Source organism: Labrus bergylta, chromosome 11, assembly GCF_963930695.1.
Source record: "Labrus bergylta chromosome 11, fLabBer1.1, whole genome shotgun sequence".
NCBI lineage: Eukaryota > Metazoa > Chordata > Actinopteri > Labriformes > Labridae > Labrus > Labrus bergylta.
In genome coordinates, this window is record NC_089205.1 from 29,868,208 (window position 1) to 29,892,554 (window position 24,347).

Consider the following 24,347-nt stretch of genomic DNA (forward strand, 5'->3'; position numbering starts at 1 on the left):
ACTCTTACTAACATCCAAATAATCAGTGAGTATGTTCTTCTTCTTTCTAGTCCTTGACTAAAACAGCTTTTATACACAAGGGGAGGAGCCCGTCCATGTAAACACGGCTCTGACAACAACACAGCCAGCGGGACTCGAGCTTCTCCCTCATTGTAGACAGTCATGACTCAGAGACACATTTACACAGGATAGGCTGGATCTCTGATATATATATTTGTGTAACATGTCGCACATTCTTCCTTTAACTTCCATTTATCTGATTTGACTACGTGGTCATAGAGAGGGTTACCATCCTGGAATAATGTCAGAGTAAGAGAGGGTTTCCTGTCCTTCCGGCCGTGACGCTCCGTGTTTTACAGAACCTCCACGACTTTCTGTTTGCACTTTGTCTTCTGTATCATCCTCTCCATTATCTCTACTCCTGCATCACTCCGTCTCCTTTTTTTATGCTGTGCACACAGCAACTGAAGAATTGCATTTTAAAGTTTTATGGAAGGAGTAGACGTGAATTATAGATAGTGGATGGACTCGCTGAGGCGGAGTCGCGATGCAACAACTGCAGCTGGACTCTGCATTGCAGACTCATCAGGCCTACGTCCTGCTACCTGCTGTCATTATTAAATATCACTGTTATCTTACAAAATGGTGTGACTAGGGTGTCGTTCTTTTATAGCCTAATGGTAACTTTTTTACTGTCATTGATTATGCTAAGATCATCTTCATGAACAAAACGTGTAAGTGTCATAAAAATTTTTTTTTTGCCAGAGCTTAAAAACACAAAATAAAACCTGTAGGCATTTGTTGCTGGAGCTGGTGCGGTGCTAACTTCCGGGTTGACCTTCATTAATGCGTCATCCCGGTGCCACTCTATTGGCTGATAATTTAGCTAACCCCCCCGCTCCTCTTAAGTTTCACCTTCTGCTCCAGATGTTGGCACACCTGACTCCAAACACATGATAGACACAAGTCTTTATCCGCTGCATCATCCAGTCAGAAAGAAATCACATTATTCATCTTTGATTTTAAGGATCATCAAGGACGTTTTTCCAGAAGGTTAAAAATAAGTCTATTATTTCGAGTTCATTACATAAGAATCGTCACAGTCTATTTAAGCACTCAGCGATGGGGTCGAATATTTATAAGTGAAACGTTTAAAGGATCACATAAACTGATGATGTGTGAGACGAGCAGAGAGAAGGCTGGAGACAGAGAGCTTCTCTTACCGATGTGTAGAGGAATCCCTCTGCGTTCATGGCCATGTACAGTCCAGCCTTCACTCCCTGCATGGCCACCACCCTCAAACCTACAGGGATCAGGTTAAACAGAGCTGGAGGGCGAGAGAGACAGGGAGAGAGAGGGAGAGCGAGAGAGAGAGGGTTACTGCTCAAACACATCTAATAATAATAATCAAAACAACCCTTCTAAAAGTATCACATCTCTCCTTCAAAGTGTCAGATCATGAGGTAAACGTTTGTTGGAGTAATCCCAGGATGAGTCTGCAGAGGGCGCTAAATGGATTGTTCTGCTAATCACGCCATAGTTCCCCGATATGAAACCAAGTATTTCACCAGACGGCTTCAAGCCTCTACGTAAGCTGCTGGAACCTCTTACATAGACTCTCTTCTCCCAGCACTCCCAGAGAGCAGCCCTCCCCTGGCAGACCTGCAGCGTTCTGCCCTCCTGAAGGCTTCCAGAGAGCTGGCCAATCAGGAGAAAGAAGGCACATGGGGAGGAATGTGTATGAATGGATGAGTTAATACTAATGGACTCTTTACTCAGCAGCTTTTACCATCAGTGTGTGAATGTGTAGGTGTGACCTGCAGAGTAAAAGAGCTTTGAGGAGTCAGAAGACGAGAAAAGAAATAAACAAGTCCATTTACCGCTTAAAACTCGTCAGCATCGGTCGCCGTTTGAATCTGGATGTGACGCTGAGCTACCAGCTGATGAAGTGAGAGAGAACGACTGAATAAAAGACTGATATAAAGGAGCGGGTGGGGGTTGTGGGGGTAGAGGGACGGAGTGATGGGAGGTGATTTAATCCTCGGGGACACTGAGCTGCAGTGTGGGTGAGGATGAGGAGGAGGAGGTGGAGGAGGAAGAGGCCTGTGGCGATGGCTGTTGTTAATCCTCCTTTATTTAACTCAGAGACTGAGATGATCTGAGAGAGAGAGAGAGAGAGAGGGGGGAATCCAAAACATCTCCTCCTCCTCCTCTTGTCCTCCTTTTTCTTCTGTCTTTAAACGCAGCAGCAGCAGAATCTGTAATCCTGAGCTCATCCGGCCTGTAGTTGTGTGGTTATTAGATGTGTACCATTCGTCCAAAAACATTGATTTATAGACTCAATGATCAACAAAGCAAAGGGACAAACACCCGTCCATATTCTCATCTTCTACATATGACATTATTCTCATACAGGAGCACCTTCAAGCCCCAGGCAGATCATTGCGGTGGTTGTATTTATATTAATCTTTATCATTTTGCATCGGGACTGGAGTGAAAAACCCCTCCGGTGTCCGCCTCTAGTTCAAAGTGAGGACGTTTTAAATCAGTCAGGATCTTTTAAAATGTTGTCTCACACTTAGAGTAACAACCGGAGCCTGTCAGGGACAAAAACAAACACTCTGAGTGGACACACTTTGATGTCAGCCCGTTTGACGGCTGTGGGCTGAGATGTAAAAACGCTGGAGCTGACTTCATGTTTCTCCGAGGCTTACACCTGCTTTCATGCTTCACACAGGTGTAAGCTTCATGTTCAGCGTTCTCTTATGAGTCATTTCACTCCGAGCTGTGAACTGTATGCTGTCAGGTTAGAGGAGACAAAAATTCAACCTCAGATCCAGCTGAACACGTTCTTATAAGCTTCATGAATATTTACGACGTTCATCAAGGATGGGATTCCGCTTCACGTTTTACAACAGACGTTTGTACCTGCAGAGTGTGTCGGTGAGTTCAACTCCTCCAATATTATCAAAATGACTTCTTAGCTGTAGTAATGAACGTTTGCGTAGTGGTGTTGATTTTTATTTACTGACCGACGATCGTGTTATCTCAATGCTAGCTCGATGGTAGCTCATGGAACGTAGCTTGGACCGGAAGTAGATTGTGTTAGCCATATTTTGTTAGGTAGCTAACAGCATGCTAACGGTCGGGTTAGCATGCATTATATATATGTTTTATGTAGTAGTTGGTTTCGGACACAGCCAATGTCAGGTGCACGGCAGGAAGGAAATGTGGTGCCCCGTGCGAGGCCGCACCTCTGGTGGATGCACATTTTAATGTCTACCCCAAGTAAAGGATTCGTGAAAGTGTATGGTTACTAAGTGACGTTTTTATTGTTAAAAACGTGTGTGTCTCTTCTCACACACGTAAAGGAAGTGTGAAGGAGGCTCGCTGTGCACACTCACTGTTGTCACTGTTCTCGTCTTTGTTGCCGTTGATGGTTCCATCGGTCTGCATCTGCAGGTAGAACCCCTGCTCACTGAAGAGGCGGGTCACGATGCCCTTGAGCTGCGGCTCTGAAACACAAACACACACACATAGGTTTGAGATTAACACACACAGTTACTCATGTACAGGAGCATCATCGTCGTGTGTGTGTCCTCTTTCAACTCGTTCATTATTCAGCTGCAGCAGTTTGACTTCACGTGCTGCTCTCAGCTCGCCATCACACACCTCACGCTGTCATGCATACTGTAGCGCACACACACACACACACACTCCTGTCTGTGTGGTTGTGTGTGTGTCTTCCCTCTCCTTATCATCACTTTTTGAACACGCCACCTCTTCCTTTTATCGGATGCAGTTTTATATAAAGTCCTCTCGTGTTAGTTCATCTTTCAGAGTGATTTCAGGAGGATTTATTTTCATTGTCAGATCAAAGTCTCACACGTACGGAGGAAGGTTTGACTCCCGCAGCATCACATTCCTCCCCCCCTCCCTCCACAGACACACCAACAAACACAGTGAGAGCACGGAGCAGCTGACGGCTGAAGCGTCCTCTCCGAGTCAGCCGAAGGTGTGAACGCTGAAGAGATGACAATGTGGGCCAGAAGGACTCAACAGACCCAAAATACAGAGGAGCTAATGTGGAGCAGGCTGCTGTGCTACTTAACATCCACACAGACAGAAACAGGCGCACAGAAGTTTCCAGAATCACTCGACAACAAAGACTTTCATGAACAGTTCTCTGTACTGTAGAGACATTTGTAAAAAAGTGTACAAGTCAACACAAGTTATAACCTTATACATCCAAACAATCATGGACGCATCTTGTCAGCCGGAGTCTGGCTGCAAAGTAAAACAACTTGTAGCTACACTGCAAGCTAACGCACGCTAGCTCAAGCTAACCACCTGTGTTTGTCACCTTCCTGTCCAACAGGAAGCAGACCAACTCCACGCCCACGGGTAAAAGACAACACAATGTTCACCCTCATTTTAGAACGAGCTTTATCCACTTGGTGTTTCTCCTCACTCTGATTATATTTTCTCTTCTTTGCTGCTTCGTCCACGTCTGTCATATTCACCGGTTTGAATGGCGTCCAATCACTGAATTGTATCCACTCCTAAACTCACCTGCTGCGCCGTCATTGGCTGGAGGAAACACACCAGCTCCGCCCAGAAACGTCCCGAGTCAACCAGAACAAAGCAGAACAGTAAAATCCAGTCAGAGGACAGAGTCTCTCAGACACAGTCACCACCACACGTATTTTATTTTGAAGGGACAATGGAGCAGCTTCACTTTAGGAGAAGTCTGTATTTTATTTTGAAGGAAGAAGCTGCTGACTCCATCTTTAGGGGTACAACAGTCCTCGTTAAGAAGGAGTGCAGCTAACATTTACTCAGAGACGGATCAGAAACATTCACCTGGTTTGTTTTTGATGTTTAATTTCCGGGGAAAAGTAACCATCAGCGTGTTTTAGGTTCATCAGTTCTTCCTCTCACGGTGACAAACCGATGTCTTATAAAGTTATATTTATCAGAGTGTCAGGAGGTGTGAGGAGTGAGCTGCGAGTCTGAAAACACATCTCGCCTCATCACATGCCGCCGAACGAAGACGGAGGTGATGACAACGTAGGGCCTCGTGTTTCATCCAGAACTCATGATGAGCAGGAGGCGTGAGCTCGGGATCGAATAATAAAGATATTGTCATGACTCAAGCTTCACTACAAACCTGATATCAATTCTCATCCTCTCAGATGCTTATGGTTCTTCACATGACGCCCTACATTAGAAGGCTGGATGTCTTTCTGTGGATTTTGTGTTTTTATCTTCATTTCCGAATCAAAGGATTCAGAGGAAGATCTCCAGATAAGCACACTCTCCTGCACCGAGTATGCAGCAAACAGCGTCACTGATGTAAGACATCAAAGAGACAAAGTGCTGAGGTTGAAGTGACTCAGCAGCTAGCGGAGACGTCTGTACAAACTCTCACAAACTCTGAGAGAAGTTAAAGAAGTCTGTGGATGTAAACTGTGAGGAGCTGATCGGGCACAAGCTCCGTGTAATACTTCCTTTAACAAGCTGTTTGTTGTGCTGCCAAGAAAACATGAAGCGCTTTGCGGCAGTGGGGAGGCAGCTAACCAAAGACGCAGCTCATAAATGTGTAAAAGCAGAGAGCCCATCCGGCCGGTCCATCTCGCCGCGTCTCCTCCTGATCTCTCCGAGGAGTCCAAACGTCTCCTCAGGAGGAGCTCAGGTCCACTTTGACTTCTCATCCCGCGAGACGCTTTTCTCTTATTTTATCAGTGAGGAGTCTCCAGTGGGAAACGCTGCTCTGAGTTCATCACAGGAGAAGCCTGAAACTCTCTGCCTCTTTCTTTTTTTACCTGCATTAAATATTTAAGATCTCTGATGAAAATTATGTAATGTTTTAGACAACTGCTGGCTGCATTTCAGCCGATCATACTGAGGAAGCTGCACTCACAGCTCAGAGTGAACTACATACCGTGCATGTTAACCAGTTAGTACAGATCTGTAGAGCTGCAGGTTCATGTACTGAGCTGAAGTCTCGGACACATAAAAATGTTCCCCTCATGATGTTTCAGATATCAGGGAGGAATATTTGAATACAGACACGTTGCACAATGAAAGTCAGACACAGAATCAGGCATCGTTTTTCTGTCCAGCATCAAGTTCACTGCTCGATTCTAAAAGACTGATGAGTCCGTCACCTTCAGGGTTTGTCTTCTGATCTTACACTCAGTTATTGAGAGACGTGCTGCTCACACACAAGAGGCCCGATTACACACACACAGGACCGGTGGAGGTGTACTAGTGGAGAGAGCTACCAGACCAAAGTCTATGAGCCGCAACAGCGACCCTCCGGTTCCAAAACCAAGTCCCTACGCATCTCAGCTGTGTTTACCTGCTGCAGACGTCACAGTCTGTTTACCTGCTGCAGACATTACAGTCTGTTTACCTGCTGCAAACGTTACAGTCTGTTTACCTGCTGCAGACATTACAGTCTGTTTACCTGCAAACGTTGCAGTCTGTTTACCTGCTGCAAACGTTACAGTCTGTTTACCCGCTGCAGACATTACAGTCTGTTTACCCGCTGCAGACGTTACAGCCTGTTTACCTGCTGCAGACGTTACTGTCTGTTTACCTGCTGCAGACGCTACAGCCTGTTTACCTTCTGCAGAAGTTACAGCCTGTTTACCTGCTGCAGACGTTACAGTCTGTTTACCTGCTGCAGACGTTACAGTCTGTTTACCTGCAGACGTTACAGTCTGTTTACCCGCTGCAGACGTTACAATCTGTTAACCCGCTGCAGACATTACAGTCTGTTTACCCGCTGCAGATGTTACAGTCTGTTTACCTGCTGCAGGCGTTACAGTCTGTTTATCTGCAGACGTTACAGTCTGTTTACCTGCTGCAGACGTTACAGTCTGTTTACCTGCAGGAGTTACAGTCTGTTTACCTGCTGCAGACGTTACAATCTGTTTACGTGCTGCAGACGTTACAGTCTGTTTACCCGCTGCAGACGTTAGTCTGTTTACCCGCTGCAGGCGTTACAGTCTGTTTACCTGCAGACGTTACAGCCTGTTTACCCGCTGCAGATGTTGCAGACGTTACAGCCTGTTTACCCGCTGCAGACGTTACAGTCTGTTTACCCGCTGCAGACGTTACAGCCTGTTTACCCGCTGCAGGAGTTACAGTCTGTTTACCCGCTGCAGACGTTACAGTCTGTTTACCCGCTGCAGACGTTACAGTCTGTTTAACCTCTGCAGACGTTACAGTCTGTTTACCCGCTGCAGACGTTACAGTCTGTTTACCTGCAGACGTTACAGTCTGTTTACCCGCTGCAGACGTTACAGCCTGTTTACCCGCTGCAGACGTTACAGCCTGTTTACCCGCTGCAGACGTTACAGTCTGTTTACCCGCTGCAGACGTTACAGTCTGTTTACCCGCTGCAGGCGTTACAGTCTGTTTACCTGCAGACGTTACAGCCTGTTTACCTGCTGCAGATGTTGCAGACGTTACAGCCTGTTTACCCGCTGCAGACGTTACAGTCTGTTTACCCGCTGCAGACGTTACAGCCTGTTTACCCGCTGCAGGAGTTACAGTCTGTTTACCCGCTGCAGACGTTACAGTCTGTTTACCCGCTGCAGACGTTACAGCCTGTTTACCCGCTGCAGACGTTACAGTCTGTTTACCCGCTGCAGACGTTACAGCCTGTTTACCCGCTGCAGACGTTACAGTCTGTTTACCTGCTGCAGATGTTACAGTCTGTTTACCTGCAGACGTTACAGTCTGTTTAACCTGCTGCAGACGTTACAGTCTGTTTACCCGCTGCAGACGTTACAGTCTGTTTACCCGCTGCAGACGTTACAGCCTGTTTACCCGCTGCAGACGTTACAGCCTGTTTACCCGCTGCAGACGTTACAGTCTGTTTACCCGCTGCAGACGTTACAGCCTGTTTACCTGCTGCAGACGTTACAGCAGCATGACTCTGTGAACTCACCTGGTTTCCTTCGTACAGGTTTCTTCTTCCCGCTGCAGAAGCGGACTTTGCTGAAGACGCTGAAGATGTGTCTCTCACACAGCGAGCGCGGGTCTTTAGTCGGACTCGTGCGTCTCTTGTTGGTGGTGACCTTTTCACTGTTGGACTCTCGGGCCTGACGCTTCTGTCGGATCAGGGAGCTGGCGATGGCCGCCGCCATCTCCCTGAGAGGTGGGCGGAGCCACCAGGGTGAAAATATCTGCTCCTGCTGTGTCTCAGTCCTTTATTGGTCCAAATGAGGAGACATGTCTGAAGGATAGAATCCACAGTCTGGAAAGTCTTTTTGTTGTGAAGCTTATATTCGCTCCATGATTCAAAACTGACTCAAAACATTTTACATCCACCTTTAAAATCAGCAAGTTCCTGAAACTGACATGTCCGACTTTTCAAGAGACACCTGAAGAATCTGCTTCAAAATGTGAGAAAATGGCAGAAGACTCTTCATAGAAAACATTTTCTCCAGACGGTTTCAAACGAGTTCAGATGATGAGACGCAGCTGGGGACATTTTTTACGTCAATACAAAATGTATTTACGATTAAAGTTCCCATCCTGTAGTTCTCACTTACACCAGAGGGGGCAACAAAACTTCAGCCATGAAAAAGAACAACTTTGTGTGCTTGACCAGACGCTTTTTTTCAGCTTATAAATTCAGTAAAGATGACGAGATCATATCCAGAACTTTATATTTAGAACAATTTGTGCATTTGAACTTTTTGCTGTTGCCATGACGATCAAACGGTCGAGACAAGGTCCAAAGTTTAAGCCACTACAGTCATGAAGAAAAAAAAAAACAAACGTCCACTTCAGCAGTCCTTGTTCTTCTCAGAATGATGAAAAATCAAAACACGTTTCAGGATGTTGAAGTTAAAAATCTTCATCCTGTCCTAAAGACGATGGCGAGGAGCGAGGAATGTAGCGTGCTGCGTAAAGATCAGCTTCCATTTGCGATGCTCCACATGTCTGCAGGAGCTGCAGGGTTTCCTCCATGAACGCACAAACATGAGCGGAGAGCGTCAGAATCAAAGAGCGAGCGCTGCTGCAGCTTCTTCTTCTCAGCACTCAGGATGTTTGGTCTGCATCGACCATCTTCAACATCAGCAACATCAGCTCGTCGACAACTTTCAGACAAACGCAGCGAACACAAAACCCTGAAAGAGTCGAGAGAAAGCAAACGCTGACGACGAACCGAAGAAGTTGAAAATAATCCCAGAGAGAGAGAGAGAGAGAGAGAGAGAGAGCAGATTACACGGGGACTCTGTTCTGCTCTGTTTTACTCCGATGCTTCCTCCTCCTCCTCCTCACAGGCTGAGAGCCGCTGAATGTGACGAGAGAGAGAGAGCGCGCTGAGAGAGAAAAGAGAGCAGCCGTCAGCGGGCGAGCGAGCAGCAGTCAGACAGAGGAGAGAGAGTGATGGAGAGACGGCGACGGAGGTGAAGAAGAAGCTCCTAAAAATATTCTGCCTGATGTTTCATGTAGCTCCCACATCAGACCACTCTACCTCCACTTCAACACACTCACACACACACACACATAACACATACACACACACACTCACACACACACACACACACACACACACACACACACACACACACACATACACACACACACACACACACACACACACACACACACACACACACACAACACATACACACACACACTCACACACACACACACACACACACACACACACACACACACACACACACACACACACACTCATACACACACACACACACTCATACACACTGTACTACAGTGACACACACTAATGCACACACACTCATACACACACTCACACACACACACACTCATACACACACACACTCATACACACTGTACTACAGTGACACACACTCATACACACACACACACACACACACACACACACACACACATAGACACACACTGTACTAAAGTGACACACACTCATACACACACACACTGACACACTAATGCACACACATAGACACACACACTCATACACACTCATACACACTGTACTACAGTGACACACACTAATGCACACACACTCATACACACACTCACACACACACACACACACTCATACACACACACACTCATACACACACACACTCATACACACTGTACTACAGTGACACACACTAATGCACACACACTCATACACACACACACACACTCATACACACACTCACACACACACACACACTCATACACACACACACTCATACACACTGTACTACAGTGACACACACTCATAGACACACACACACTGACACACACTGTACTAAAGTGACACACACTCATACACACACACACTGACACACTAATGCACACACATAGACACACACACTCATACACACTGATACACACTGATGGTGTGCCACCGAGCAGACAGCTAGCAGCTCAAACCTGTCACTCAAAAAGGCCACGCCCCCTAATTCAAAACCCCCTTTAAACCTTAATATAATTTAAACAGTTTTCATGAAGAGAGAAATGAACTCTAGAGACCCAAACTGTTTTTGTACCAGGATGTAAACATGTTTATTTTAACATGGAGCTCTATGAGGACTGACTCACTGCAGGAGACAGACTCTAGTGGACACTGGAGGAACTGCAGGTTTTGACATTTCTGCATTGGCTTTATTTTTCAGCCCTGTAGGTTTCTGCTCGATTATGGCTGTTTTTCCGGGGGTTTTATTCTGAAAAGACATGTTGACAGGACGTAACAACTCAGAGAAGGGTGCACTGCTGCATCTGTATCTACAAAATCAAACAGTGAAACAGGGAAGACGCAAACTCAAAAGTCTGTCTTTCATGGTGCATTACTGCGTCAAATCTCAAAATAAACATTTTTAGATGCATGGATCTCGGTCAGATCTATTTGTGAAAACGTAAAACAAAGCAGATGATTTGTAGTTTTGAAATCAAGACATGATGTAATAGAAACCGGGTCCACGTAAAGATCATTTTAAAACACATTTTTTACACTTTCATCTCTCAGTCAGGACACTCTGCTACTCTCTCTGTTACATAAAGGCATTTGAATGCATCGCAGTAGAGGATCCTGGTGAACATGAGAAACCATCAGATCAGCTCTGAGCCTGCAGGTATCAACACTCTCTGACACTCTGCAGCGCGCGCTCATGATGCTGCTGATGTTTCACATCATGATTCACTCGCCGCCTCACATCTCTGAGCGAAGAAAGTGAAGAGAGCAGGGAGCTGCACGCAAAACTGCTCTCAGGTCTGCGGTCAGGCGGAGTGACAGCTCACCGTTTGCTAACACAGGGGACGTTTGTTTTGACTTTATTCACGCTGTCGAATGACACTAGAGAGTTCAAAAGGTTCCATCATTGATCTGCTGATTATCTTCAGATTCAGAGATTTAGATTAGCTCTACAGAATGATCCGGTTACTCACAGCGCAAAAAGTGAGGTCGCCAAGACTTTAGATACTCTTCGATTCTGTTTTAAAAACGTTAAAATATCTGTTATTTCAACTTTTAAAAAATACATCCGATTCATTACACCGTGTCCAAACAGAACACGGGCGTAAGATATCGCGTCGCACCGAGCACGCTCTATCACAGCTCGCTGTCCACACTGCATCCGTTAAATATTTACTTCTCTGCTCTGTGAGTTTCAGTTTGTAAACACAATAACATGTGGGGCTTTTATTTTGAAGGTGGACAAACTGAAGTGTGGTGCTTTGTCGAGCAATTTACTCGTATCACAACACTCAGAGGCTCGTCGATAAACGGCTCGCTGCGAGATGAATAACGTTTTTCTCCGGTGTTGACGCAGGTCAAAGGTCAACATTTACAGATGTAGATATTATTAATGCTCCGTTATCTCCACTTTGTACAACAAGCTAACGAGCTCTGTTAGTGAGGAGAGAGAGTGTCAGAGCTCCCACAGAGAGGAGAATAGAAAGTGGGCGTCGGGGTAAAAACGGCGTGCAGTTAGGACACTCCCCTAGGAAACAGCAGAATCAGGCTGACTTTGACGCTGACGCTCGCGTCGCGTGCCGTTAGGACAGGATGTCAGAGAGGTGTGCAGGAGAGGATTTATTACATCAAAGACTTCAGACAAACTCCTGCACACTGTCTCACACTTCAGTTTCTCTCCATCCGGACCGCTCAGAGTCCTAAAGAAGAACAAGAAGAAGAAGACTCCATGTTTGTTGTCAGTGACTCATCCTCTCTTCAGCTGATGATTGGATTATATAACGAGCTCTTCTCTGTTAATTAGACTCGACACTCGACTTCATCACATCGTCTTTTAACCCGCAAGTAGCAAACAGCTGAGAGGAGTTCTCACAGTCAGCTGTGCAGCTCAGATCCATGTCGCTTTACTTCACTTCTTAAGGCCCTGACACCCCGAGCAGACGGAATAGAACCAGCGACGCCGTTTGTCTCGGCCAAAAAGTTGCACTTGAACACACCGCAAAGACTTCAGCTGACGGCCAACCACCTCATACGCTCTGCAGTGAGAGGAAATAACTCTCCATGCCAGCAGGGGGCGGTAGTCTGTTATCGTCATTCCGAAATGAAGAAACCAGGAGAGGACGAGGAATAAAATAGGTACTCCTAATGGAGAATAACGTCTGATAAAAAGGTGAAAATGGCGCTGGCATTGTCACCAGTCACCCCTGATGTTTGATCTAAAGGCTTAATATTAGATGTTTTGATCCAGCAGATGTCGCCCTTGAGCACCAGCATGAAACCAAAACAACTTGCGCTGCATTGTTGTGTTAGCATGCTAATGCTAGCGATCTTTATTATGCTGGTATCTTCACACTGCATGTAAATTTACCTGAAATGAGCGTGATCTAGAAACACAGTTAAGCAGTGAGTACAGTATGTTATTCTTCTTTTCTCTAGTCCCTCAATTAAACTACTTTTATACACGAGGGGAGGAGTCAGCCGGCCGTCCTGGCGATGTAAACAAAGTGAAGATAGGACTCTGAAAACTCTGAAAACATCACAGACAGTGGGACTCGGGTGTTACACCCATTGTAGACAGTCATGACTCACAGAGTTATTTTCAGAGGATATACTTGATTTCTACATTTAAGTGTGAAAAATCACAGATAAAGACTTTAATGATGAAATGGTCCTAAATGTTTTTTTTTGTGATTCATGTGTGTTGAACATATTAAAAAAAAGTTCAGTGTATATGTGCTCTCAAGAAGCTGGTGTTTATTTGTTTTGTTAATCCAGAGCTGACATCTTAATGATGATTGGTTACAGGCTTGTGGCCACTTCCTATTTAAGATGTCCCGTCCATTTTGACAAACTTGTTGCCTGATGAAGGTCTAGAACCGAAACGTTGCTAATAAATGTTTGTTTGCACGTTAGACAGTCTGCACTTTTAAGTATCAAGCTGTAAAAACATGTATTTTTTTAAATGCATGTTTGGGTGAGTTTTGGGGAAGGATTCTGTGTCAGGAGTTGTAATAATGATAATCATAATGTGACTGCACACACATGCTGAGCGTCCTGAAGGTTTTATCGGATCACCGTCTCACGTTTTGATCCAAACCATCTTAAAGCGTGCGCCGAGCTCGACAACATTGTAATTAGAGTGAGTGTTTGAGTGTGACGTGTGAACACTTTGATGCTCTTAAAAAATTAATCCTCCACGTCCAATCGGTTGGTCTCCGGGCCTGAGGCGGACGTGACGAGTCCGGCAGCTTTTCAACGGGTCCCGCCTGACAGAAAAGCGAGCAGGATTACCTCTGAAACATCACCAACCAGCGCCTGTGTCTGTTTCCATGTCAGAGCGTGTGGCGTGTCAGTGAACGCACCGCCATGCTGAATGTAGGCCTTCTCTCCAAACAGAAAAACCAGGTCAGCGTCTTTAATTACTGTCGAGTATTTGCGTCCTCGTACCGGGACCGAGAGCAGAGACAGAGAGGAGGACGAGCATCTTCATCTTCAGTCCTCATTCTAAGACACACGCCCGTTTTGGACGCCCCTCTGTTTGTCAGATATGAGAGCAGTTATCAGGTCAACAGGTGTTGCAGCGATGGAAGCGGTCAAGAGAAGTGGTTCAGATAGAAGTGATTGTACCCGACCTAAAAAGCCTCTGCATGTTTCTAATAAGCTCCACGAGCAGAAACGTGCTCAAACTAGGATCAATATTGGAGATGCTTTTGAAAAATGGAGAGAGGTTAGAACACAGAAAGGTTTACAGACCCATGCAGAGCTGGATAAACACTGAAGCTTCAGAGTCCACCACATGGTGACCTGAGTGAACATCCACTCTAGAGAGGAGGGGGGGGGGGGAGAGACAGCGCTCTATGATGTTTAGAATTTAGACTGCAGTACCCATTTTAACCACTAGGGGTCAGAGTTAAAATAGAACAATATTACATCAGAAGTTTGATGATTATGAAACATTTTGAGCTGCTTCATATTTTTGTATCATGCGTTAACGTCTCTATCCATTTCTTCTCAGACTTTGACTCTGGTGTTGAGACGCAGAAAGTCGGACAGGTTTGATGTTCAGTTCTGGGAAAGAGCTCGGCGCTGTTGAAATAAACATGATGCCTTTGTTACATAATGAAGCTGACGTAACTTCAGCATCTAGCCCACCAAGTGACTCAATGTTGACTTTTTATTCTTTTGGGTCTCTCCCGTGTTTGTTTGACTCTGACCTCATCTTTTAGTGATAACAATAAAGATAAGAGTTGTTATGAGATGACTGGAGGAGGATAGTCTAAATGGACGATTTGGGAATATGACGGAATAAATACAACCAATCAGGAAGCAGGACCCTGTCACAGTAATATCTGAGCTACAGGTCAGAACTGCTCTTAACTTTACACTCTGTGTGGACGCCAGAGATCATTTCATCATTTCATGTTTCTGATTGGCTGTCTTATCTCTGTTTGTTTCAGAGAAGATGTTGAAGATGGAAGAAGCACCAAAAAGAAGTTCTCAAACTTCTATATTCTGAACAACTTCATTTAACACACACACACACACACACACACACACACACACACACACACACACACACACACACACACACACACACACACACACACACACACACACACACACACACACACACACACACACACACACACACTACCAGGGAGGACTGAAGGACAGGAAATCCACAATGGCAGCATCACAATCGATCACACAGCTCATTATCACCCAGCGTGAAAGTGTGTGTGTGTGTGTGTGTGTGTGTGTGTGTGTGTGTGTGTGTGTGTGTGTGGTTACAGTTCAGGTATGTTTCCAGATCAATAGACAAAGTGCTTCATCAGGGGGCAGCAGAAAGTCAGCAGGACGCGTCGACGACCATGAAACCATCACAACGCCGTCCTCGATATAAAGTGACTCTCAGAGTTCACAGAGGACCGCTCAGCGTCGATGTGAAGCGCTCAAACAGATTCTGAGACGAACAGTCGTTCAAACAATCCTCAAAACATCCAACGAGATGAACATCTTCATCATCAGACGTCGTTATATTTTTAAACCACGGCCCTAAATTTATCTTCGCTTCATGGTCTAAAAGAGTCGACTCAAAGCTGCTGTTATTGTCCCTGACAGGCTCTGGTTGTTATTCTAAGAGTGAAACAGAGAGAGAGCCTTTTAATAATAACTAAAATAATACATTTTATTTAAGACGTCTTTCAGAGCAGAGATAAAAAAAAACAACAAAGTCCATAAATGAAAAGACAGATTTAGAGTTCATGAAATCACTGAGGAGAGACAGGATGATCGAGCAGAACCTTTTTACGCGAGGGGTCGTGAGGGGGTTGGAGCTGATCTCAGCTGTCATTGGACGAGAGGCGGGGTTACACCCTGGACTGAGGGCGGATAGTTGGTGCTAAAAAATGACCAGTGTCTATTTTTATTTAATTGAGATATTTGAATGTAAACATTCTAATAAAATATTCACATGACCGTGACAAGAAAAGAGACTTCTTCACCTCGACACACACACACACACACACACACACACACACACACACACACACACACACACACACACACACACACACACACACACACACCGTGCAGCTGAGTATTAAGCTGCGGTGGCGGCGGCGTGGGCGGCAGCTTGATGTTGAATCAAACGAAGACGCTGGCTGCGTGTCCTCGGCCTCACACGCTGAACAAATCTGGATTATTTCAACGTCTTTTGTTACACGCCAAACACGCATCAACGACATGACTCATAACGCACACGCGTTGATAAGAAATAATCCCTCCAGCCGCGTCCTTAAAGGGACAGTAACACATTTTCCTCAGGAGCACAGATTCAGTGAACGCTCCTGTAGGTCGTATGAAGTTGTGGTTAAAAGACGACTTCTTTTATCTTCAATAATCCAAACTTTTAACGCTGACAGGAAGCTGTAACTGAGCATCAGCGCTCGACACTCTGCAGAGGGATGATGTTTGTTGTAATCCATACAGCGCCCTCTGCTGGTGACAGAGAACTGCAAGTGTAAAACAATGAAACTCAAATGAAATGATGTTTGACTGGTGAACATATCGAGTAATATCTGTGATGAATTAGCCGATATAACAGTCACTGGATGTGCTGATATCGGCCGATTACGGTCTGGCTGATTTATCGGTCGAGCTCCGACAGTGAAATAATTTTATCATCTTAGTCACTACATGTGACGTGTGATTGGTCCTTTAACTGGAGACACCTGGTGAAGGTAAAATGACTCATTCTGTCACCTGTGTTTAATATTCTGGAGTTTCTCGTTTTGTCGTTTAAACCTTCAGATTTAATGAATTCTGTCTGAATCTGATTTTATTTACCAACAGAGTCGATGTTTATATAATTATTATTATCATGATATTGGATTATTCTTTCACTGTCTCCCTTCAAACACATCCTCATGTGCAGCTTGATTTGAGTTCAGTTCAGTGATGGACCAATCAGCTGCAGCCTCTCATGACATCACACTAACAGAAGACTGGAACCACACCGCCACCTGCTGGACGAGAGGGAGAACTGCAGCTCAAACATCTCGGAGTCTGATGATCCCCTGCTGCATTTCATCCCAAACACACACACACACACACACACACACACACACACACACACACACACACACACACACACACACACACACACACACACACACACACACACACACACACACACACACACACACACACACACACACACACACACATGCAGATAAATGTTTGATGTTCTGCAGATGAAACATTCAGGATGAGTCTGATCATCATGCGCTCGCTCTGATCTGCATCCACACAGCAGCGACTGTCACATGAAGAGGTGCATCATGGGTAATGTAGGCAGAAAGATAAAAGTCATTACTGCATAAATTTAACCCTTTAAGAGTCCGACAGAGAGACACCGGAGTCTAAATGTGATGGACCTGATCTGTGTTAATGCGCTGAACTGATGATGATGTAATCCATCATGAAGACGATGAATCTGTGTCAGGAGGACGATGTAAGAGGGAAACACAGACTGGAGAAGGACGAGACACGACATCAACAACATGATGCTCGCATATAGAAGTCAGTTAGAAACGTGCAGATGGAAGTGAACAGAGTCTACAGGAGGAGGAATGAGCTGCTCTCACTGTGAAGCTGAAAGACTACAAGCAGAGAAACACTAATAGAAGTGGCCACCAGAGAGCGCCAGAGAGCCAGAGAGCACTGACTGCCTCCTCCGGACCAGAGAGGGAGGAATTATTTAAATGTTTCTGATGGACATGAATCATCGTTTAAATATAGTTTAATTAATTAATTTATTTTTTTAAACGTCACTTTCAGATTCTTTGTCTTTTCCACAAAGTGATAATTTCTCATTCTGCCCTCGTGTTGCTTTATTTTTTGATATCCTTTATTAATCCCTGAGGGAAATTTACTTTAATTCCTAGTTTTCTGTTCATATTCTTGACTTAGTTTTCAGTGTTTCCTGTTTTATTTTGAAGTACTTGCCCCTGTGTTTTATGTCCTGTGTTACTTCCTCCCTGCCTTCAGTTTCACCACTGTATCGTCACACCTGTGTCCTCATCAGTTCCTCACATGTCAACACCTGCCTTGTGTCCCTGAACCCCTCGTGTGGATTCCTGTGAACTTGAGTTTGGGACACTGACAGTTAGCTCCTTTTCCTTTGTTTAAATATTCAGACCTATGACATCATCTTTGTTTTCAATTTAATGACCTGTTAATTTTTGCTGTCATAAATAAAGGCGGCACGGTGGTGCAGTGGTCAGGTTCCTGGTTTAAATCCCAGTCTGACAGGAGCTTCTCCTGCATCAGCGTCTGAACTCGTGAGCAGAGATCTCCATGTTTTACACGTCACTCTGATGTAAGACCTGCGAGCCGCTGACAGAGAGGAGGAAACATACAGCTGCTGGGACAGAAATACTCCATCCTGTAAATATCACAGAGAGACTTCTTCTCCATCAAGGTCAGACTCAATCTAACTCTGCAGGAGTTTATTTCAGTCTGTTTCTCTCGCAGCTTAAGAAGCTATAAATGTTTTCCTCTGAGTGTGTTTCTTTCTGCTGACACAACAGAGAGAGAGAGAGAGAGAGAGAGAGAGAGAGAGAGAGCGAGAGAGCGAGAGAGGGCGACAAAGAACCTGCAGAGGTTTTCATGATTCAACCCTCAAAGCCAAAACATTGTGAACAATGTTCTTCAGAACCGAGGATTTAAATGAGTCACGGGTCAAAGAAAAGTTCTCCAGTAGATATCTTCATCCTACAGCAGGTAAACAGGCTGTAACGTCTGCAGAGGGTAAACAGGCTGTAACGTCTGCAGCAGGTAAACAGGCTGTAACGTCTGCAGCAGGTAAACAGACTGTAACGTCTGCAGAGGGTAAACAGATTGTAACGTCTGCAGGTAAACAGGCTGTAACATCTGCAGGTAAACAGGCTGTAACATCTGCAGAGGGTAAACAGACTGTAACGTCTGCAGGTAAACAGACTGTAACGTCTGCAGGTAAACAGGCTGTAACATCTGCAGGTAAACAGGCTGTAACATCTGCAGAGGGTAAACAGACTGTAACGTCTGCAGGTAAACAGACTGTAACGTCTGCAGGTAAACAGGCTGTAACATCTGCAGAGGGTAAACAGACTGTAACGTCTGCAGGTAAACAGGCTGTAACGTCTGCAGGTAAACAGGCTGTAACGTCTGCAGGTAAACAGGCTGTAACATCTGCAGAGGGTAAACAGGCTGTAACGTCTGCAGGTAAACAGACTGTAACGTCTGCAGAGGGTAAACAGGCTGTAACGTCTGCAGCAGGTAAACAGGCTGTAACGTCTGCAGCGGGTAAACAGACTGTAACGTCTGCAGAGGGTAAACAGGCTGTAACGTCTGCAGAGGGTAAACAGGCTGTAACGTCTGCAGAGGGTAAACAGGCTGTAACGTCTGCAGCAGGTAAACAGGCTGTAACGTCTGCAGCAGGTAAACAGACTGTAACGTCTGCAGAGGGTAAACAGATTGTAACGTCTGCAGGTAAACAGGCTGTAACATCTGCAGGTAAACAGGCTGTAACATCTGCAGAGGGTAAACAGACTGTAACGTCTGCAGGTAAACAGACTGTAACGTCTGCAGGTAAACAGGCTGTAACATCTGCAGGTAAACAGGCTGTAACATCTGCAGAGGGTAAACAGACTGTAACGTCTGCAGGTAAACAGACTGTAACGTCTGCAGGTAAACAGGCTGTAACATCTGCAGAGGGTAAACAGACTGTAACGTCTGCAGGTAAACAGGCTGTAACGTCTGCAGGTAAACAGGCTGTAACATCTGCAGAGGGTAAACAGGCTGTAACGTCTGCAGGTAAACAGACTGTAACGTCTGCAGAGGGTAAACAGGCTGTAACGTCTGCAGCAGGTAAACAGGCTGTAACGCCTGCAGCAGGTAAACAGGCTGTAACGTCTGCAGCAGGTAAACAGGCTGTAACGTCTGCAGCAGGTAAACAGACTGTAACATCTGCAGGTAAACAGGCTGTAACATCTGCAGGTAAACAGGCTGTAACATCTGCAGAGGGTAAACAGACTGTAACGTCTGCAGGTAAACAGACTGTAACGTCTGCAGGTAAACAGGCTGTAACATCTGCAGAGGGTAAACAGACTGTAACGTCTGCAGGTAAACAGGCTGTAACGTCTGCAGGTAAACAGGCTGTAACATCTGCAGAGGGTAAACAGACTGTAACGTCTGCAGGTAAACAGGCTGTAACATCTGCAGGTAAACAGGCTGTAACATCTGCAGAGGGTAAACAGACTGTAACGTCTGCAGGTAAACAGACTGTAACATCTGCAGAGGGTAAACAGACTGCAACGTCTGCAGGTAAAGAGGCTGTAACATCTGCAGGTAAACAGGCTGTAACGTCTGCAGAGGGTAAACAGACTGTAACGTCTGCAGGTAAACAGGCTGTAACGTCTGCAGCGGGTAAACAGACTGTAACGTCTGCAGAGGTTAAACAGGCTGTAACGTCTGCAGCAGGTAAACAGGCTGTAACGTCTGCAGGTAAACAGACTGTAACGTCTGCAGCGGGTAAACAAGCTGTAACATCTGCAGCAGGTAAACAGACTGTAACGTCTGCAGCAGGTAAACAGGCTGTAACATCTGCAGCAGGTAAACAGACTGTAACGTCTGCAGCGGGTAAACAGGCTGTAACGTCTGCAGCGGGTAAACAGACTGTAATGTCTGCAGGTAAACAGGCTGTAACGTCTGCAGAGGTTAAACAGACTGTAACGTCTGCAGCGGGTAAACAGGCTGTAACGTCTGCAGCAGGTAAACAGACTGTAACGTCTGCAGCAGGTAAACAGACTGTAACGTCTGCAGGTAAACAGGCTGTAACGTCTGCAGCGGGTAAACAGACTGTAACGTCTGCAGCAGGTAAACAGACTGTAACGTCTGCAGCAGGTAAACAGACTGTAACGTCTGCAGGTAAACAGACTGTAACGTCTGCAGCGGGTAAACAGGCTGTAACGTCTGCAGCAGGTAAACAGGCTGTAACGTCTGCAGCGGGTAAACAGACTGTAACGTCTGCAGAGGGTAAACAGGCTGTAACGTCTGCAGAGGGTAAACAGGCTGTAACGTCTGCAGAGGGTAAACAGGCTGTAACGTCTGCAGCAGGTAAACAGGCTGTAACGTCTGCAGCAGGTAAACAGACTGTAACGTCTGCAGAGGGTAAACAGATTGTAACGTCTGCAGGTAAACAGGCTGTAACATCTGCAGGTAAACAGGCTGTAACATCTGCAGAGGGTAAACAGACTGTAACGTCTGCAGGTAAACAGACTGTAACGTCTGCAGGTAAACAGGCTGTAACATCTGCAGGTAAACAGGCTGTAACATCTGCAGAGGGTAAACAGACTGTAACGTCTGCAGGTAAACAGACTGTAACGTCTGCAGGTAAACAGGCTGTAACATCTGCAGAGGGTAAACAGACTGTAACGTCTGCAGGTAAACAGGCTGTAACGTCTGCAGGTAAACAGGCTGTAACATCTGCAGAGGGTAAACAGGCTGTAACGTCTGCAGGTAAACAGACTGTAACGTCTGCAGAGGGTAAACAGGCTGTAACGTCTGCAGCAGGTAAACAGGCTGTAACGCCTGCAGCAGGTAAACAGGCTGTAACGTCTGCAGCAGGTAAACAGGCTGTAACGTCTGCAGCAGGTAAACAGACTGTAACATCTGCAGGTAAACAGGCTGTAACATCTGCAGGTAAACAGGCTGTAACATCTGCAGAGGGTAAACAGACTGTAACGTCTGCAGGTAAACAGACTGTAACGTCTGCAGGTAAACAGGCTGTAACATCTGCAGAGGGTAAACAGACTGTAACGTCTGCAGGTAAACAGGCTGTAACGTCTGCAGGTAAACAGGCTGTAACATCTGCAGAGGGTAAACAGACTGTAACGTCTGCAGGTAAACAGGCTGTAACATCTGCAGGTAAACAGGCTGTAACATCTGCAGAGGGTAAACAGATTGTAACGTCTGCAGGTAAACAGACTGTAACATCTGCAGAGGGTAAACAGACTGCAACGTCTGCAGGTAAAGAGGCTGTAACATCTGCAGGTAAACAGGCTGTAACGTCTGCAGAGGGTAAACAGACTGTAACGTCTGCAGGTAAACAGGCTGTAACGTCTGCAGCGGGTAAACAGACTGTAACGTCTGCAGAGGTTAAACAGGCTGTAACGTCTGCAGCAGGTAAACAGGCTGTAACGTCTGCAGGTAAACAGACTGTAACGTCTGCAGGTAAACAGGCTGTAACATCTGCAGCAGGTAAACAGACTGTAACGTCTGCAGCAGGTAAACAGACTGTAACGTCTGCAGGTAAACAGACTGTAACGTCTGCAGCGGGTAAACAGGCTGTAACGTCTGCAGCGGGTAAACAGACTGTAATGTCTGCAGGTAAACAGGCTGTAACGTCTGCAGAGGTTAAACAGACTGTAACGTCTGCAGCGGGTAAACAGGCTGTAACGTCTGCAGCAGGTAAACAGACTGTAACGTCTGCAGCAGGTAAACAGACTGTAACGTCTGCAGGTAAACAGGCTGTAACGTCTGCAGCGGGTAAACAGACTGTAACGTCTGCAGCAGGTAAACAGACTGTAACGTCTGCAGCAGGTAAACAGACTGTAACGTCTGCAGGTAAACAGACTGTAACGTCTGCAGCGGGTAAACAGGCTGTAACGTCTGCAGCAGGTAAACAGACTGTAACGTCTGCAGGTAAACAGGCTGTAACGTCTGCAGCGGGTAAACAGACTGTAACGTCTGCAGGTAAACAGACTGTAACGTCTGCAGGTAAACAGGCTGTAACGTCTGCAGGTAAACAGGCTGTAACGTCTGCAGGTAAACAGACTGTAACGTCTGCAGAGGGTAAACAGACTGTAACGTCTGCAGCAGGTAAACAGGCTGTAACGTCTGCAGCAGGTAAACAGGCTGTAACGTCTGCAGGTAAACAGACTGTAACGTCTGCAGGTAAACAGGCTGTAACGTCTGCAGGTAAACAGACTGTAACGTCTGCAGCAGGTAAACAGACTGTAACGTCTGCAGGTAAACAGTCTGTAACGTCTGCAGGTAAACAGGCTGTAACGTCTGCAGGTAAACAGGCTGTAACGTCTGCAGCAGGTAAACAGACTGTAACGTCTGCAGGTAAACAGTCTGTAACGTCTGCAGGTAAACAGGCTGTAACGTCTGCAGGTAAACAGGCTGTAACGTCTGCAGGTAAACAGGCTGTAACGTCTGCAGGTAAACAGACTGTAACGTCTGCAGCAGGTAAACAGACTGTAACGTCTGCAGGTAAACAGTCTGTAACGTCTGCAGGTAAACAGACTGTAACGTCTGCAGAGGTTAAACAGACTGTAATGTCTGCAGGTAAACAGGCTGTAACGTCTGCAGCAGGTAAACAGACTGTAACGTCTGCAGGTAAACAGGCTGTAACGTCTGCAGGTAAACAGTCTGTAACGTCTGCAGGTAAACAGGCTGTAACGTCTGCAGGTAAACAGACTGTAACGTCAGAAACGTGCTCAAACTAGGATCAATATTGGAGATGCTTTTGAAAAATGGAGAGAGGTTAGAACACAGAAAGGTTTACAGACCCATGCAGAGCTGGATAAACACTGAAGCTTCAGAGTCCACCACATGGTGACCTGAGTGAGCACTGACTCTAGGGGGGGGGTGGAGACAGCTCTCTGCAATGTTTGGAATTTAGACAGCAGTACCCATTTTAAACAATAGGGGTCAGAGTTACATACTGCTCCTTTAATAATAATAGAAACAGTTAGAGAAACCTGAACTCTCCTTTTATTACTACTAAGAACTTTAAAAACAAACTTCAGTTCATCATTTCAGTAACTGTTTTAGTTCTCCTTCATCAGGGACTTTAAACATTTGAGTTTTTAATGTTGTTGTAAAGTACTGCCGCCCTCTAGTGGTCAAAGAGCAAAGCTCAGCAGTAGTTTGTGTTGTCAGGCAGAGTATTTGTATCAGACTGAAGATAATTCACGTTTATATATTTGTGGATGGCTGAAGGCCGTCAGTGTCGAGTTTTATAGAGCAGCGTGTGAATGTGTGAGTGTGTGTGTGTGTGTGTGTGTGTGTGTGTGTGTGTGTGTGTGTGTGTGTGTGTGTGTGTGTGTGTGTGTGTGTGTGTGTGTAAACAGATATGAGTGAGCTGGTGAAGGTGTGAGACACTGTGAGCTGATCACAGACGTTAACACAGATATTTATACACGAGGCTAACACGCGACACAACACGAGAGGAGGAGGAGGACGAAGAGGAGGACGAGGAGGAGGAAGAGGAGAGGAAGAGGAGGAGGAGGAAGAGGAGGAGGAGGAGGAGGAGGAGGAAGAGGAGGAAGAAGAGGAGGAGGAGGAAGAGGAGGAGGGA

At 45.8% G+C, this 24,347-nt stretch overlaps 1 protein-coding gene across 3 annotated transcripts in view; it reads right to left on the minus strand.

The window, feature by feature from the left end:
* LOC110004383 (fibroblast growth factor 12) overlaps nt 1-24,347 on the minus strand; it is a 56,166-nt gene that overhangs the window by 12,034 nt on the left and 19,785 nt on the right. For 2 of the 3 annotated variants that reach the window (XM_065960220.1, XM_065960219.1), the window contains exons 2-3: nt 3,405-3,515; nt 1,224-1,327 (exon numbers count right to left, since the gene is read on the minus strand). In XM_065960220.1, coding sequence (XP_065816292.1) covers nt 1,224-1,327; nt 3,405-3,515 — 215 coding nt within the window. Of the gene's footprint in view, nt 1-1,223; nt 1,328-3,404; nt 3,516-7,963; nt 14,266-24,347 lie in introns of those variants that run through there. The other variant, XM_020659914.2, reaches the window with a different exon arrangement.